Source organism: Anas platyrhynchos, chromosome 18 (assembly GCF_047663525.1).
Source record: "Anas platyrhynchos isolate ZD024472 breed Pekin duck chromosome 18, IASCAAS_PekinDuck_T2T, whole genome shotgun sequence".
Taxonomy (NCBI): Eukaryota; Metazoa; Chordata; class Aves; order Anseriformes; family Anatidae; genus Anas; species Anas platyrhynchos.
Window position 1 is genome coordinate 3,728,113 of NC_092604.1, and position 16,122 is coordinate 3,744,234.

General features: G+C 46.2%; 1 protein-coding gene across 19 annotated transcripts in view; it reads right to left on the reverse strand.

Moving 5' to 3' along the window:
• Window positions 1–1,470: 1,470 nt before the first annotated feature.
• The window catches only part of ZNF618 (zinc finger protein 618), a 176,918-nt gene continuing 162,266 nt past the window's right edge, over window positions 1,471–16,122 (reverse strand). For all 19 annotated transcript variants that reach the window (XM_072025363.1, XM_072025360.1, XM_072025361.1 and 16 more), the window contains 2 exons: window positions 12,183–12,284; window positions 1,471–11,069 (listed from right to left, as the gene is read on the reverse strand). In XM_072025363.1, coding sequence (XP_071881464.1) covers window positions 9,556–11,069; window positions 12,183–12,284 — 1,616 coding nt within the window. In that variant the 3' untranslated portion in view covers window positions 1,471–9,555. The remainder of the gene's footprint in view (window positions 11,070–12,182; window positions 12,285–16,122) is intronic.

The following is a 16,122-nucleotide window of genomic DNA, read 5'->3' on the forward strand; positions in this document are numbered from 1 at the left end:
TATTTATTTATTCCTGGCAAGGTTAGAAACCCCCAAAGGATATCAAAACAATTCAAAGGAAAGGATACATGAAGGGTGACAGGAAACATGCCTTGGATTTGCCAGCAGTAGGCTTGGGCTCCTCCTTTGAACCCTGCTCTATGCAGTGCTGTATGTGGGACAATTCCCCGGACACTTCTGGTTCCTTTGGAGCTGGATTTTGGAGCTCCAGACAGCATCAGCAATGCCACCCCCCTGCATGCAAAACTCCTGAGTGAGCCCCATTCCCACACCTTTGTGGGGCACCTTGAGTCAGGTCAAGGCTGACACAGCCTCTACGCAAGGATTTCTGCACCCTTTGATATTTTGGCTATCAGTGTCAATGGCCACCGTGTGCCTTGTCTCATGGAGAGGGCTGAGCCTGCTCAGCGTCTGGCTCAATGCCTGGACACCTCTTTTCTTACGGGGTGAGATCAAGTTCACAGGAGGATCTGCCTACAGAAATGAAAATCACTGACCACAGTGGACAAGAACATGGCATGTGTGAATTAAGACTAATTATAACAGCATAAAATTCAGCTGACCTGAACCTGTCCTGGCTGTGTGAACATAAATATTGCATTACAACTTATTGTACAACATATATCCAGCTTGCCAAATAGTGTTGGTTCACTTTCTGATAGACACAGATGTCTTGCTAGGGAGAGGAGCAGGTTCACTGCACTGGCAACAATGCCTGGGATGCTCAGAAGAATACTTTAAAACACTTTGGGTGTACAAGGGAGGCAGTGAGAAGCCACTACAGAGCTCTATGGCTGATTAGGACCATCAAAGAGACTGCTACTGAGATTTAAGTCCCTTTAGCATATTTCTTCCTTTCCCTCTTCACACTGAGACACTCAGCATTGAGTGAGGTCCCATGAACATGCTTGAAAAATAGAAAACCTCAGACACTTCTTTTTTCCTAAAGGTTGTTTTATTGTAAAACCATAAATACAACACTGACATGAAAATCCTCAAGCAACGGATGCTTTCTTACAGTTACAGTTTGTCTTCTGCCTTGGCATCAACTCTGAAAAGAATGTTGCAGAAACATGTCTCTAAGGTATCTCCAAATAACTGAGCTCTGGCCTGGAGTGCTCAGCTCGTTTGGAAGCTAAGTGGAACTATTCCTCTCTCTTGTGGAATATTTCCATTCAGACAGCAACAGACTTGTAAAAACAGCAACATTTAAACACCTTGTTTTTTTTTTTTTCTTTAATAATCCTTTTCATTTGACGTCAGTCTAAGTTTCAAACAGCACTGAATTTATTTAGCTGTAAAAACAAAACAAAACAAAACAAAACAAAATTCTAAAAAGAAAAAAATCAGAAGAACTTGAGTTGGCCTCAAGCGTTCATATATCACAATAAAAATCAGCAACTCAACCCCGTGCAATATTGCTCTCTATTGAGTCATTCGATCCACACCAACAATACATGAGACTTCAAACAGGTTTTGTTTTGTTTATTAACACAGCAAGTGTGACATTAGATAACCTTTTAAATACAGTACATGGTACAGTGCAGGGCCAGCTGCCCGCACATTTCCCCATTATGAAGACAAAGCCAGCGGTGGCGGTTTATAAAAATATTGTGTTGCTACAAAAGTATAAATTAATGCTACCGGTATTAAGAAATATTAAACACATAAAACTTATAAGGATTAAGAAAAATATTCATTAATACCTGTAGAAAACTCTGGCCTAAAAAAGATATTTTTTGTATATTTTTTGTATATTTTTTTGTATTTTTTAAGATGACATGAGATTCTTGCACTCGCAGGTAGAGACACACGCAGGTGCATCTGTGGTATTGCCTAGAACATCTGCATCTACAGAAAAGAAGGAAATGCACACAAGTTACTGAGGGGAGGGGGGTGAGGAGGGAAAGGAGAACATTAATTGTTTTCTTGATGAAACAACAAGAATTCAGCTCCCAGCAGGAGGTTTCCAAAAACGAACACACGAACGAGGAACAGCTTCTCTTTTCAGACTGGCTGCAAACAAGGATTTCCTGACGGTTTGGTTTGTCGGCATGACACTTTCTAGCTACGGCGGACCAGAATCCTCAGGTCTGGATGATGTGTGATCCTCCTGGACTTACAGCCTTGGCTAGCTACCTGTCATAAATATTTCAGCTCATCCATTATCGGTTTTCCTTTTAAATAATTAAAAAAAATATATTAAAAAAATCAGTCCCAGTAAGTTTTAAGGGACCATGGAAAACAGCTCCTTAGACTGCTTCTCCTTCCAGAATACACACCTCCTTCCTTGAGCGGAAAGTTCTTTCTCCATGGATAGCAAGAAAAAAATAAATGCCTCTTCCCACCCCCCCCAGCCCAGCGGAAAGAAAACAATCCTATCCACACATGTTGCAGAGACCGCCACAAGAACCCCTAAAAGACTGGAAATAAGCATTCAAGGCTGATGAGGCTGGAAGTGTCTTTTTAAGGAACTTTGGTTGTAAAAAGCAAGGGTTTGACATGCCTGTACTCATCAACTCCACTGCAAAATATTCCTGTCAGTAAGGCTGCTCTGCTCACCTGGGTACCAAGACACGCTGACCACTGCCAGTGATGCTAAAACGATCGCAAAAAAAGAAAATCCTTTCAGTCAGTGGTTGATGTTGTGCATGAATGAGCCATTTATGTGACTCATTTCAGAAGCTATTCTAGAAAAATCAAACTCAGCTGCCTACATTAAACTTTAAAGGGGCTACTGGATACACCGTTGTCTAACGTGAGCAAAACTTTTCTGTCAAGTTAAAAAGAAAGGACTCTATCAGGAGTAGTAGAAAACCCAACTAACCAGCCAAACAAAAACAAATAATTAAACAGACATTCCCCAAACATTCAATACATAAAATTAAATTTCAGGGCAATACACTCTCATTGGTTTACCATTTCTGGCCTAGCATAAGCAAACTATCCCACAGTACTAATGAGGCATTCAACTTGGAGCTGTGCTTGGCTTTACCTCTCCGTGTGTTATTGGTTGGTTGGTTTGGTGACATTTCCTGGAGCCCAGGACGATGACAACCTGTGGCATGGGGACAGGTCCCACGCGCTGGGAAAAGCGAGCTCTTATTGCTACAGGGTGACATCCTCAGAAGTATCTGACAAAGCACCTCGAGTCTCAGGTGATGTTTCTGGGCATTCCCAACAGATCCCATGAACTCAAGATTGTGGTGTAGCACAGAAAATGCGCAGCAGAAGCAGAAAACATTTTTACTCTCCCCTGCCCCTGATTCTTTCACCTTGGCATTACAAGGGGTGATGAGACATTTGCCCCCCAAACTGGTGTCACCTCCTCTGCCCTGCCAGCCAGCTCCCTCCCTCCTGCAGGGACTGGTGGGTGGCGTGGTGTTGGAGGTGAGTGGCAGGACGTGGGAGAAGATGCTCTCCGAGCCCTTCCGGACCTATCGGCTGTTGGGCAGGATGGGCTTCAAGCCCCAGCACCTCTGACCTCTGCACCCAGGCTCTTTCCTCCCGGTCAGGTCCTAAGCAGCCCCACAGAGCACACAGCCGTGCGGTCTCCTTTTCGTGACAGGGCTCAGGACACATTCCCGTAACAGACTCCTCCCAGATCACAGATTTCTCCTCAATAAAAACGTTTCCCAGAACCTGCCTTTAGTGTCCTTTTTTTTTGTGTTGTTCACTTTCATCCCAGTACTCCCAATTATTCCACAGGGAATAATCTGTTCCCTGTGAGAGCTCACAGGAGCTTCTCTCCCCTCCCTTAGGCAGAGATGCAATTAGAGATCTGAGTCTTTCCTCAGCACAAGCAGCACTCCAAGCCTCTCATCAACTTTTGGCTGCTCTTTTACTGCCTTTTGATTAAGCGCTAGCTTGGTGCTTGCCTAGAAGGCACGCAGTGCTCTCTGAGCAGCACAGTGTCTCATCACCCCGCTTCCGTGCAACACAGCGTCTCGGCTCGCCTGCTGCAGGACCCGTGAGGTGGAAACGATCCCTGTCCCTGGGTAAGGCTGAGCAGAGCCACCCACCAACACAAACACACGTAGGAATTTCTTCTCACACTAAACCTTCTGTGTTATTGCAAGCAGCTGGAGAAAAGCAAACCACCCAACCTGAGACATCTCACTGAATCCTGTAATAACCCAGATATCTCAATTCAGAGCTCAACAGCTTTCCGAAGTGTTTCCCCTCTGTTTTCAGTGATTCCCGAGCTTTGAATGTGTCTGCCACACCTTCACGGGCAGAATTCACATAAGGGTCATGACTCCCTGAGATGCTTCTGGATGTATTCTCTAATCAGCAGGGGAGAACACCCAGCAAGCACAGTTAAACCAGTGCAGGCAGTTCTTAGGGATGCTTAAACCAATTTATCTCAAAGTTAGACTGTTTTACCCAGCAACAACAGAAGTCTAAATTAAGCAAAACCTGAGCCTACTGTTGGCTTCCACAACGTTTTCCAGATTGCACTAATTCAAAACCAACCAAATCAGGTTTCCTAGAACAGACAAAACTTCGACGAAAAGAAAAGTTTACTTCCATCTGCAGTGGACCCAGGCACAAGACACTGAGCCATCTTGCAAGCCAGAACACAGCTACCATCTACTGCTAGAGACAGGGAAAGAGACAGAGACGGATCTGGGCTCCACAATCTCCACTGACCTTGTGTGTTGGGTCTGTCTGGGATGGAGTCACCTTTCCCTGCAGCAGCCCACACAGTGCTGTGCTCTGCACTCGTAGCTGGAACAGCACTGGTATCACTCCAGAGGTGTGCCTCGCTGCATGGGGCTGGCACAGCATCAGGACTCCTTCCAAGTCCCCAAGAGCCAGCAGGCTGGGGGTGGGCAAGTGATGGGGAGGGGACATCGCCAGGGCAGCTGACCTAAACCAACCAAAGGGATATTCCATAACACCTGATGTCACACTCAGCAATAAAAGGGGGGCTCTTGTGGGGGAGGGGGCTGTTCCTCCTGAACAACCACTACGTGTTTGAGGCCCTGCTTCCCAGGACGTGGCTGAACATCTCTCGTTGATGGGAAGTAAAGAACATTTTTTTTTCCTTCTCTCTGTGCTTCCACACAGACTTATTGTTTCTTTTGTTTCTTTTTCTCCCCATTCCCTTTCCCTTTAATTCAACCTTTCGCATCTCAAACCTTGAGCTCTCTGTGTTGTATTTTCTCCCCCTTCCTCTTTGAGGAGAGGGGGAGTGAGAGAGCGGTTGTGGTGGACCTCAGCTGCCCACCCGAGTAAAAGCACCACACCCTGACTCTGTACTCACAAAGAAGCAACCTTCCACTGTGAAGAGCTCTGCCTCTGTACGCTCCTTCCTCAGTTTTGTTTTAACACGGATCTTCGGACAGGACTGGAATGCCCTTCATTCTTTACAGCTCACCTTCTGTTGGTGCCTGCTCCCCACCTGCAGACACAACCACTCTCAGAGCAAAGTGTAAATCCAAGAGAGCAGCCTGCAAGGTCAGGCTCAGAACAAGCAGCAGAAACAAATGCATGTTCAGAGGACACATACAGCTTTTTTTTTTTTTTTTTCCATTTCTCCAAACATCTTTCTGAAGTGCAAGTATAGGAAACGGAAGAAGCAGAAGACAATTCCCAGCATGACCTACCACAGGATGATCCCAACTGTGAGGACTTTTCCCAGCCCACGGGAAGCAGAACCTCATGACAGCTCTGGCCAAACCCAAGAGGGCCTCTCTCCTCCTGCCTCCCAGCACAGGATGGGCAGGACTCCTCACAGCACAACTGCTGCTCTGTACAGAGAGCTACCACTGAGCTGATGCCAATAACCTGGAAAATAAGTTTCCAAAATTCAGACCATGGCAATGTATCTACACTCCCTAGAATGCAGTCCTGAGTCTGAGTCCTAAGGAGGGAAGGAGAAATAGGAGCAAAACCTTGGCATTTAGAGTAAATCCGCATGCTCCAGACGTGCTTCTCGCCTTTCAAAGAGGCAAAGGAACACCAGACACAAGCCAGCCCATGGGCAAGCACAGCACGAAGAGCTGCTCTGAGCAGGACACCCTGTGACCTTCTGAAGTCTCATGAAAAGCTGTGGCCTCTTCCACTGATCTGATGAAGAAGGGCTGGCCAACCAGCTTCTCTTCTCACCTAGACTTTCCACATTGCTCCATTAGATTTTGTTTTGCTTTTTTTTTCAGCTACTAGTTGAGTTTTTAAGTCTTTGGGAGAATCTCATCTGCCAGACATTGCTGTATGTTTGCTTAGATTTATCTTGGCATTAGTGCAATGATAACTGTGGATGTGGCAGCTACTAACTGGGGAGAGGGCCCATCAGTCCCTCTTTGGACACAGCAGAAAAGCTCCAGATCTGATGCCACATCCAGAATCTGAAAAGGAGAAGAGGAGCTACGGGTGGCTGTGAAAAGGAGAAGAGGAGCTACGGGTGGCGGTGGCCTGTCCACCCACAGGCCCTGGTTGTGACAGCCCGGCATTAAATGTTTGCACAAATAACTGTATTTTTACCTCAGTTCTGGGGCTTTAAACCTGTGGTAAGTTCTTGTTGGTCCACTTCCCTATCCTAATGCCTAGAAGACAGACACAACGAGCCTGAGTCGGCAGATCCCATAGCAGCTACCAGCCTGTCCCACAGCAAAGAAGTGCTGGGTTTGGAACTCTCTGAAAGGAACAAGAAGCTGTCACACCTTTGCCTGAGTGCTGAAGAGCCTGTGAGCAGCTCTTAAGAGTTTCAGGCAAACCAGGCAAAAAGATGTAGCACACCATTTGGAAAAAGCAGTACACATCCTGTCCCACTTCTGCCTGTCAGCTGAGCTCTGCAGCATCAAAAGCTAATCTTGCTTTGGACTTGTCCCTTCAGCCCAGTTTTTTTGCTGCAGGATCCCTTTTGTTTTTCAGTGGAACCTGCAGCATGGCACAAATACTTCATAACCAGCACACTTTGCACCTGCTGAATTATTTATTTTTGTTTGGTTTTAGTCTGAGACTTAGTTTTTGTTTGTTACAGGCTCCTCCTGCACTGCAAGCACAAATAAATAATGCTACTGTGGGCCCAGAGAGTGGCTGGGTGGGCAGGATTTGTCTGGGGGGAAATAAAACCAGAAAGAACAAACGTTGGCCCTGCGACCTGCACCTGTTTGAAAAGCCATTGCCAGAGAAATCAGATCTCCAAGTGCCTCCGCCTTGGCTACTCATCTGTACCTGCTGCTACCTCTGCAGTTGCCGGTGGGGTTGTGGACTACATCTTTTAAGTTATCCATATGCAAAACTCAGATTTAAGAGGGAACTAGTTTTGCTCTGAGGCCACTAACAGTGCCAAGAGGTGCTGTCAACCTAAGCTCTCTACTCAGGCTATAGTAAGTCCTGTTTCCAGGCTGAGAAGGGCAAGAGTCATCCTGGGGCAAGACACTTGGGTATAAAGAGCCATCGTCGGTGACCTTAATCTAGGGAAGGTCTCTAGCATGCAAACTGTTCCCTGTCTGAGCCCCATGGCAGTGAAGCTGTCCATTAGTGCCTGGCTTCCATGCCTGAACACAAAACCCGAGGCTGGGTAGGCTGAGCTGCGAGCTAGCTGACTGGCCCTGCCATTTCTCTTGTCCTGTGACATGCGACTTCTAATTCAACCAGAGATGGGCAGCTGGGATCTTGGTTGAATGTCTGTTCAACAACAGCATTCCAAAAAGGGCCCCCAATCTTACCAACTGCATCACCAGCAACCAGAAGCACCACCGCGCTGTTTGAGGGCTCCAGCCTCCAGCCTGTCCTTGGACCCTGCCCCATCCGTCCTCCCACACCACCACTGCTGCTCCGCTGCCACTGCGGCTGCAGCTCCTGAGGACACTACTGGAAGCAGAAGAGAATGCTTCAAAAACAAGAATTTGTTTCAGTTTGCCTCTGGGATACAAGTCCCAGTGATGAAAAATTAACAGTTTGGCACCAGAAGTCAGGAATTGTCCAAGAGGCACCAACTCTGACAGCTCGCAGAGATCCTGTCTAGCAGCCCAGGAGCTGTGCCTATGGGAACCAGACACAGCAGAGCACTGGCCTTGGTGGACAGCAGAGTGACTGAGATGTTTCTGTGTTACGATGATCTCTAATTGCATTCGGGGTGAGCCAGTAAGTGTGAACGTTTAAGGGCCGATGGCCTTCCTAGCCAGAATGATTCAACAACATAACAAGTAGTGTAATGCACTGTAGGTATTAAAAAGACATTCGTGCTACTAGAGGAAACCATTCCAAATAAAACAGGAAGATACTCGTCGCACTCAATCAGAAGCACTTACATTCAGAAGGATCTTTGAGCCCATGCGCTTCTCTAAGCTTCCTTCAAACCCTAGTTTGACAGAACTGATGATCTTTGTTCCCCTGAAAAATCATACACCTTGGTTTGTCCTTGGCCTTGTGAAGGCTATTTTGAGTGTGTGTTCTGGGAAGGTTTAAAAAAACTTTAGGTACAAGGGTTCTCAATGGCAGCTGGCAGATGCTGGCAAGCTTGCTGATGGCCAAAGACATCTGTGTTGTAACCACCTGCTTGCTTGTCCTGGTTTCTAGCTTTTCCATATAAGCAACAGCTGTGGCTTCCGTAAGGATATTATTTAATCATAAATGGGCTACTCTGTGAACGAATTTGAGAACCCCTGATGTACAGAATTCACAGAGAAGCTAATTTACACTGGGAATTCAGAAAAGAAGGTATGCTGTAAAAAAAAAATCCAAGAAACATAACAATTACAGACGTTTTCTGCCATGAATCATTTCTCTTAATTTTAAATCAAACTTACAATCACAGAATCACAGAATCACAGAATAGAAGGGGTTGGAAGGGACCTCAAAAGATCACTGGGTCCAACCCCCCTGCCAAAGCAGGTTCCTTAGAGCAGGTTCACTAGCTAAGAAGTTAAACTCAAAACTGGGAGTGGAGACAGAAGAGTGACTTTTGTTTTTTGTTTGTGTTTTTTTTTTTTTTGGAAAAACCCTATATGAAAAAGTTAGAATAAAAATAATAATAAAAACAATCTTAGAGTCTCCCTTCCTGATTTCTGAAGATACTGGTATTCATAAAACACAGCTGCCCTGATAACATGCACCGTATGTCAAGAAGGCTGCAGACAAATGCCCTCAAGGTGTACAGTTATTCAAAGGAGCAAAGTCCAGTGAAGAACTGGTCTGTTCAATGTAGTCTGATTATCCATGGCAAGATGGCCCAGGGGACAAGAGGAAAGGTGGGGTGGAGGAGAAACAAAAGAAACTTCAAGTCACTTTAGATCTCAGCTGCCTGAAGACTTTAGAACATCAGCCTCCCATTGGTCTGCCCACTTGAAAACATTAGAAAGTCTGTCAAGTCCACACACTATCTATGGAAAGGAGCACGTTCCTGGCAGAGGGCTGTCTCTCTCACGTGCTCAGCTTTCCTCTCAAACTTAATTTTATATATATTTATATTTTTATATATATATAAAAAAGCACTTGGTTTCCAGGGGCATTCATAATGAGGTCCACAGTGTTTAGAACTTAAAATTCTTTTTCTTTGTTTGGAACAGTGTTTTAAAGTTTTGTTTTAATTAAAAGACAGTCTTAAAGCATGTTGGACTTCAAAAACATGAGTTTGTTCATGTCTTCTGGACTGAGTAGCCGTCTCCTTTTGATTAAGAGAGCCTGCTCACACATATTTACACATTCGCTTCTGGCACCAACAGCAGGCACTGCTAAGAGCCAAAAGGCTAGCTTGGCTAGTTTTGTATGCTTTTGGGTAACACACGACCAGTACTGAAACAGGTCAGGGGTGGCCTGGAAGAGAGGTTCTTGCAAATAATCATAGACTTCATTTTTCCCGAACCAATCTTCTTCCTGAGCTGCTGTGGCTTCCCCTGCTGCCCGGGGCTTCTTGGTTGAAGGTTCAAATTCTGTTTCTTCTGCCCAGGACTCTTTCACCTCATTAATCAACTCACAGACCTTGCCAATGATCTCTTCGTGCTGGTATGGTGGGACGGGCCGCAGCTTCTGCTGAGGGTCTAAGATCATGGCTACCTTGTGTGCTGAATGAACTTTGAAGTTCTCCTTCAGCGCCTCCAAGAAGAGGTGGCAGAGTTTGCTGACTACGCCAGCATCATTAGCTTTGGAAGTGAATAGTTTCTCCAGTTTGACGTAGGTGGGCAGTACCAGCTGCAAGGTGGGCCGGCTCTCATTGCTCAACTCAATTACCGCCTGCTTCACCGGCGCCAAAATGGCCGCCAGGTTGCTGAGCAAGTGTTTGTTCAGGTTTTGGATGAGGTTCATCTTCTTGGCCCTACTGTAGAACTCGCAGATCTGCTCATAGCGCTCGTGGACAAGCAGGAGGGAGTCAGTGACTGAGTTCCAGCAGGGTGGGGGAGAGGTCTCCTCCAGGGAGCCAAAGGTCTCCTTTGAGAGGCCCGTGGATCCTGCCAAATCTTCACAGACATTCAGGAGCTCGATCACTTCGTGCATATTGCGAGCCTGTAGTGTTCTCTTATTCAGCACACTCTGCACTACTGAGTTCAAGGCACAGGCCGAACAACGCAAGCACATGCCTGCCTTGGAGAACGCAGAGGAATTGACTTTGCAGTCTGTGACGTACACCGTCCTGATCTCTGACATCACAAACTCTGAGAGCACGTTCTGTACCCAGTGGTGGATAAAATCACCATTATCTCGAATATCTACACCCTTAATTCCCAGGACATAACTCTTGATGTGGTTGCCTTCCACCTGATAAGCTGTCAGGATGTAGCAAGAATCAGGGCCAATGCTCTGTGAGTGGCAAGTGACACCGATGCCCAGGCAGGCATTGCTGCCCAGGGCGCAGGTTACTTTCACCTTCACTTGGTTGTACATCCGAGGCAAATGCTTCAGAGCCAGTGTGTTGAAATTGCCAAGAATTTCGGTGACTGAGAAGGCACCATAGCGAGCTCCACTGTCCACCAGGGTCTGCGCTAACTTGATGAACTCCTTCCCACTCACCACGCTCAGAGCCCCAAGGTCAGTGCACATCACCCTCAGGAGCCTCTCGGCAATGTTCTGCCGCTCCTTCTCCGGAATCGCGCTGTTCCCTACTGAACCACTCGCAGATGCTGCAGTCAAATACAAAGAGGGAGAGAAAGCAACAGATGAGAATTGTTCGTCTGCAACAGCAGGGGGGAAGTCAAAAAACATTGCTGAGATTGACCCGAGCAGTTGGAACATGCCCAGATGATGGCAGAGACATTCCAACCCTGCATTTCTTCCCCAGAGGTCTTCTGGACAGATGAACTGCCAGGGTACATGGAACAACTTGTTAAGAGCAGCTAAGACCTTATCTGCTTGCATTTCCTGGCATGGGGACTGAGACAGAGTACACACTGGCTATTCACAACACAGTGCCTTACTGATGGCATCTGTGTGGCATTCATTTAAGAACTGCCTAGGTTAAGTTATAATCACATGTGCCATTTGCTATCCATTTCTACAGGCTGGTGGTCACAACTCTGCTCATGTGGCTTAGCCCAGCTGGAAAGCTGAAATTCTTGCTATTTTTGTGATTTAAGCCTCTTCTTTGAGCCAGCTGTTTTAGAAGGGAAGCATACAACTTCTTCCACCATCTCAAGCAGTGTTGAAGCCCAAATTTTATTTTTTCCTCTGATCTCCAGCAACCCTACTTTTAGTGGATGATTTTTGGCAACATGAATGTCAGTTTTGGCACACTAGAACACATAAGCACCATGGTTTTGTATCACCCATCCACCGGGATGCTCAGCTCAAGTGGTTTGGAAATGCTTTCCCAAAGGGCTGTATTCTACCATGTCCCATGAAGCATAAGGTCTCAGGATGAGCTGGGGACAAAGCCAGATACTGGCTGCCAGCCAGCTCAGGAAGCCTATGTCACACAACACTAAATGGAGCAATTTCTTAACCCCAGACTGGACGTCTGACCTTGCTGAAGTTAACTTTTTCCAGGCATTCTCAAGTGTGCCCTTACAAATGTCCTCCCCAGTTTCCCCTGTACTTTTTGCATACGAGTACTCCTCTAATGGGATGGTTGCTCTCCTCTGAAGGGCTGTACATGAATAATAGATGAAATCAAGTACAGACAGGGTAGGACAAGAGCTTTGTGTGATGCCTACATTACTGCTGCGTGTACACCCTGACAGTCACGCCTTCAAACCCAACAGGTAAGCCCGGGACGAAGACCAAACACTGCTACATACTATTGTTGGCGTTATTTCTTTGGAGCTGTGGTTTCCACTTTTCTTCAACAACAGCTAGAGGTGATCTGGGCTGGCTAGAGGCAATATTGTTCTCGTTGTCAGCTGTGGGGCAAGAGACAGGGAGGTGTTAGAAGCACAAGATACTAATTCTTAAAGCACAAAGAAGGGGAAACAATAGCCATCTGTTTAGCATCTATTTACGGTTCCCTAACTAAGGTGACCCCAATCTACTACATTCTCTGTAGTAATTCAGAAGTTTTCAGAGATGGCAGAATACTGTCAGAAACCTTGAAAACTGTCTTGCACCCCGTCACCTTCCCAAAACGTGGCTGAAATGACATTAACTTTTTATGTGCATCGGTGACATTGATGTCATCAGCACAGCTTGAGAAATGTCTCAACATTTTGGGAGGAACAGATGCTCCTTGTGCAGCCTGACCTATGCAATTTGCTTGCTTTCAAAATGAAAGCAAGGTTAACAAATATTTATCCTTCATTTGCCTTATTGGTTTTCTTTCCACATTGCAAGTTGCTCCCCTTTCCTCTACTGGAACTACTTCGTGTTTTCTTCCCAATATCCCTCAGGCTACTCACTGCTGCCTCAGCCTGGAAATAAAAAGAAAAAAAAATGTTTCCGGAGTATGACCAAAGATTGTTCCTCCCTATAGCTGCAAAGAAGACCCCTGTGGGTCGACTAGAGGTATTAATGCTCTATTTTCTTATATGTGACTGGGCTAAACACTTTGGCTGCCAAACTGCTGGGATTTTCCAAGGAAATGCAGACAAGATCAGTAAATTCTGTATCATGTCCATGTCCTTCCTTTCCTGTGTCCAAAGAACCTTTTCCCCACTCCAGAATTTTTCTAGTTGTTAGTATGCTTCACTATGAAATTGTGCTCTGAAATAGTCTCTGAAGCTATATTAAAGCGTACAATGAAGAGAGGTGGAAAAGGAAAGAGGAAGATGGACTGATGATCAAGCTGAACATTAGAATGGAATTAAAAACAAAGAAGACAAAAACAGATCCTTTACTTATCACAACTGGACTCATCTCACCTAATTTTGGACATCTCTATCAGACATGTCTCTCTTCAAGACAGCTCCTCTATGGCTTCTTTTACCCTCAGTGGTGTGAAACAGGCTTAGGGTGTGATTCATTCACCCAGCTAGAACAAGATGCCTCTTGCAGTATGAGATCCAACATGCTCAGAACTCACCTGGAGTCAATGACTTCTCCACTGATGTTGTTGAGGACAACATCTGTAGCCTAGATACACCATCATGCAGTGAAATTAATCCTGCCCCAGCACTCCAGACAGCAGCACATGAAGGAAAGGATGCTTTATGAAAGCACACACAGGTCTGAGGGCTTTGCTCTGCAGCCCAGGTTCATCTGGTGCTAGGCAGAGCTGTGGGCTGCCCATTGGAATGAATGGGAGAGCACAAAGGTGCTCTCCTTCATGTATGGCAATGACCTGGGAGAAAAGGGAGTCCAGCAAGGATCTAGAGACAAGCAATGATATGATGAAACTCCTCACAAACAAATCCTGTTAAATTCGAGCAGCTCTGCATCTTAACTGCTGGGGCATTCATAAACCTCGAAGATGAACAGTTCTTGTTAGGCTTGGACACAGACTAGATCAACACCTCGGAGAAATCCAGGGTATGGCAGAACCAGAGCCCAGCCAGGGCTCTGAGGGACTGCCTTGAGTAATGTAGGCGCCCATGGAAACCAGGGTGCACCGTGGTGGTTGGTGGCTGGGGAGTACCGCCACGCTCAGGACTGCAGCCAGAGGTTGGTCTTTCCATGTGTGGAAGAGACACAATGAGCAGGAGGTGCTTCAGTGAATGCCAGCAATCATATATAATAGCACCCTTCCCCCAGCATTTGCATAGACTAATTGCTCCTGACCTAATGCCACAAGTGGCCTCAACTTAAAATGTCTGTGGGTAGGCAAAGGAAACTGCTGAATGTTGGCTACCAACTTGTTCATGGTTTGGGTGTATGAACATAAAGGCTTCCTCATACTGGTGAGGTGGGTGGGTGGAGAAAACCTCTGAATTTACTTTCCCCGACTCTTTTATCTATTTTACAGTAATAGGGAATTTATTCTCTGCAAATATCCATCAGCATTCAATGTGGCATAAATGAGGTTTGTACATTTTGGCCATATCTTCCTTATCAGGCAGTCTGTGAACTACACTGATCATAGTTCTTTAATTTGTCTTCATGCCTCCAATCCTTTAATCCAGATTCAGCCTAGTTGTCCCTTTATTTTTTAGCTCCAGACTGTTGGAAGGGCATTATATGGTGGTACTCGACCTGAACAAAGTACCCCAAAGGGAATCAAAGCTGTATATTGTTCAGAGTAATTACAGAACAAATTCTTTCGCCTGATGTTCTGCTGTTCTACTTCTGCCTTTCAGCCTCCAATTTGCATTCTAATTGCTTCTTCTCATTGTGTAGCTGTTTTATGGAGCTATAATCTCTTCTTATTACCTTCTAGGCTCCAGGCTCAGCCCTCTGAATGACTCAAGAGCCAGTACAACCCCGCTCTTGCTACTCGAAGCCAGCTGCATGATCCCTATCTTTGGTCACTTACAAGAGGGGCTCAATGGACGGGTCACATTTAGTTGCAAGAGATTAGCCCTTTGCATCAGACACAGCAAGCTAAACTGGGTCCCAAACACATCAGCTGAGGCAGTATTTGACATGGATGGGCTTTTTGGATCTCCACATGCCCATCGTGACATGTTCCTTGAACACAGGCACACAGACTGTTACAAATGGCTGTGCCAGCGTCCCCACTGCAGATCCTCTGCCTGCAGTTCTGCTGACTGGTAAGGCCTCTGCCTCCCCAGATGGCACAGACATCGTGCTGATGCTGCTTCTTGGATGTGCCAATCTGCAAGCTCTGACAGACTAAAAGGCAACAAATCTGCATCCACGGTAGCTGCACACCCTGGGTAATCTCTGCTGCTGCTCTCCTTGAGTATGGTTTCCAGAATACCCACCAAGGCTGCCTGAGGCTCTCACGCCTCTTCATTCTCATCCCACAGCACCAAATACTGCACTGTTCACCTCCAGCTGCACAGAGCTAGAAGAAAAGCTGCTGCTTTCCCCAGAGGACGAGGCATGAGCACATAGCCTGGCGAGCACTGTGCCCAGTGACACCACAGCGGGGACGACTGCTTGCATGGGGGGCAGCTTGGGCAGTGGCCTTGGAAACGCACTTCAGTAAGTGTAAGATATCTGGGGGGAAGCAGCCATGCAGAACACGGTGTCTTACAGAGCAGGAAAAGGTGTAAAACACAGAGTTTAAGAGGAACAGCCCTGAAATGGGGAGAGGGGATTTATCCATTAATCTAAGGTGACATTAATCTCTGGTGACATGTAATATAAGTGTATCTATGCATGACTCAGATCACAGCCACCTGTTCCCTCTGGCTCTATTCTGTGTTCAAAGCAAGCCAGGTAAGCAAGCCCAGAGGCCACTGGTCATTTGTAAAGAAAAGAGGAGGAAGAAGCTGCAGACAGCATTAGCTTAAAACTTTTGACAGCTTGCCAGTGAATTGCCCTTCTCCCCCCAGCACCTTAGCCTTTGTCCCTCCTTTGCAGCTCCTCTCCTCAGTCCTACTAAGAGCTGTAACTGCTGCATTTCCCCAGCAGAGATAAGAACAAGGAATAGGACAGTCAGGACACGGCAAGGAAGCAAGCACAAATTGCCATTCATGAGCAGCAAGGACAGACCCCAACACCAAGGAATGACACCAGCCCCATCACTGCTCCTCATCATGACCTAGCTTCCGAGCACTCCACACTAACCAGTTTACGCTTTAACAGAAAATACCATCCATAAAACTTAGCTCACTGTCTTACAACAGGTCACCCTAAAGGTCTATCCATGGCATTATAAAGATGATAAATAATGTAGCTGCT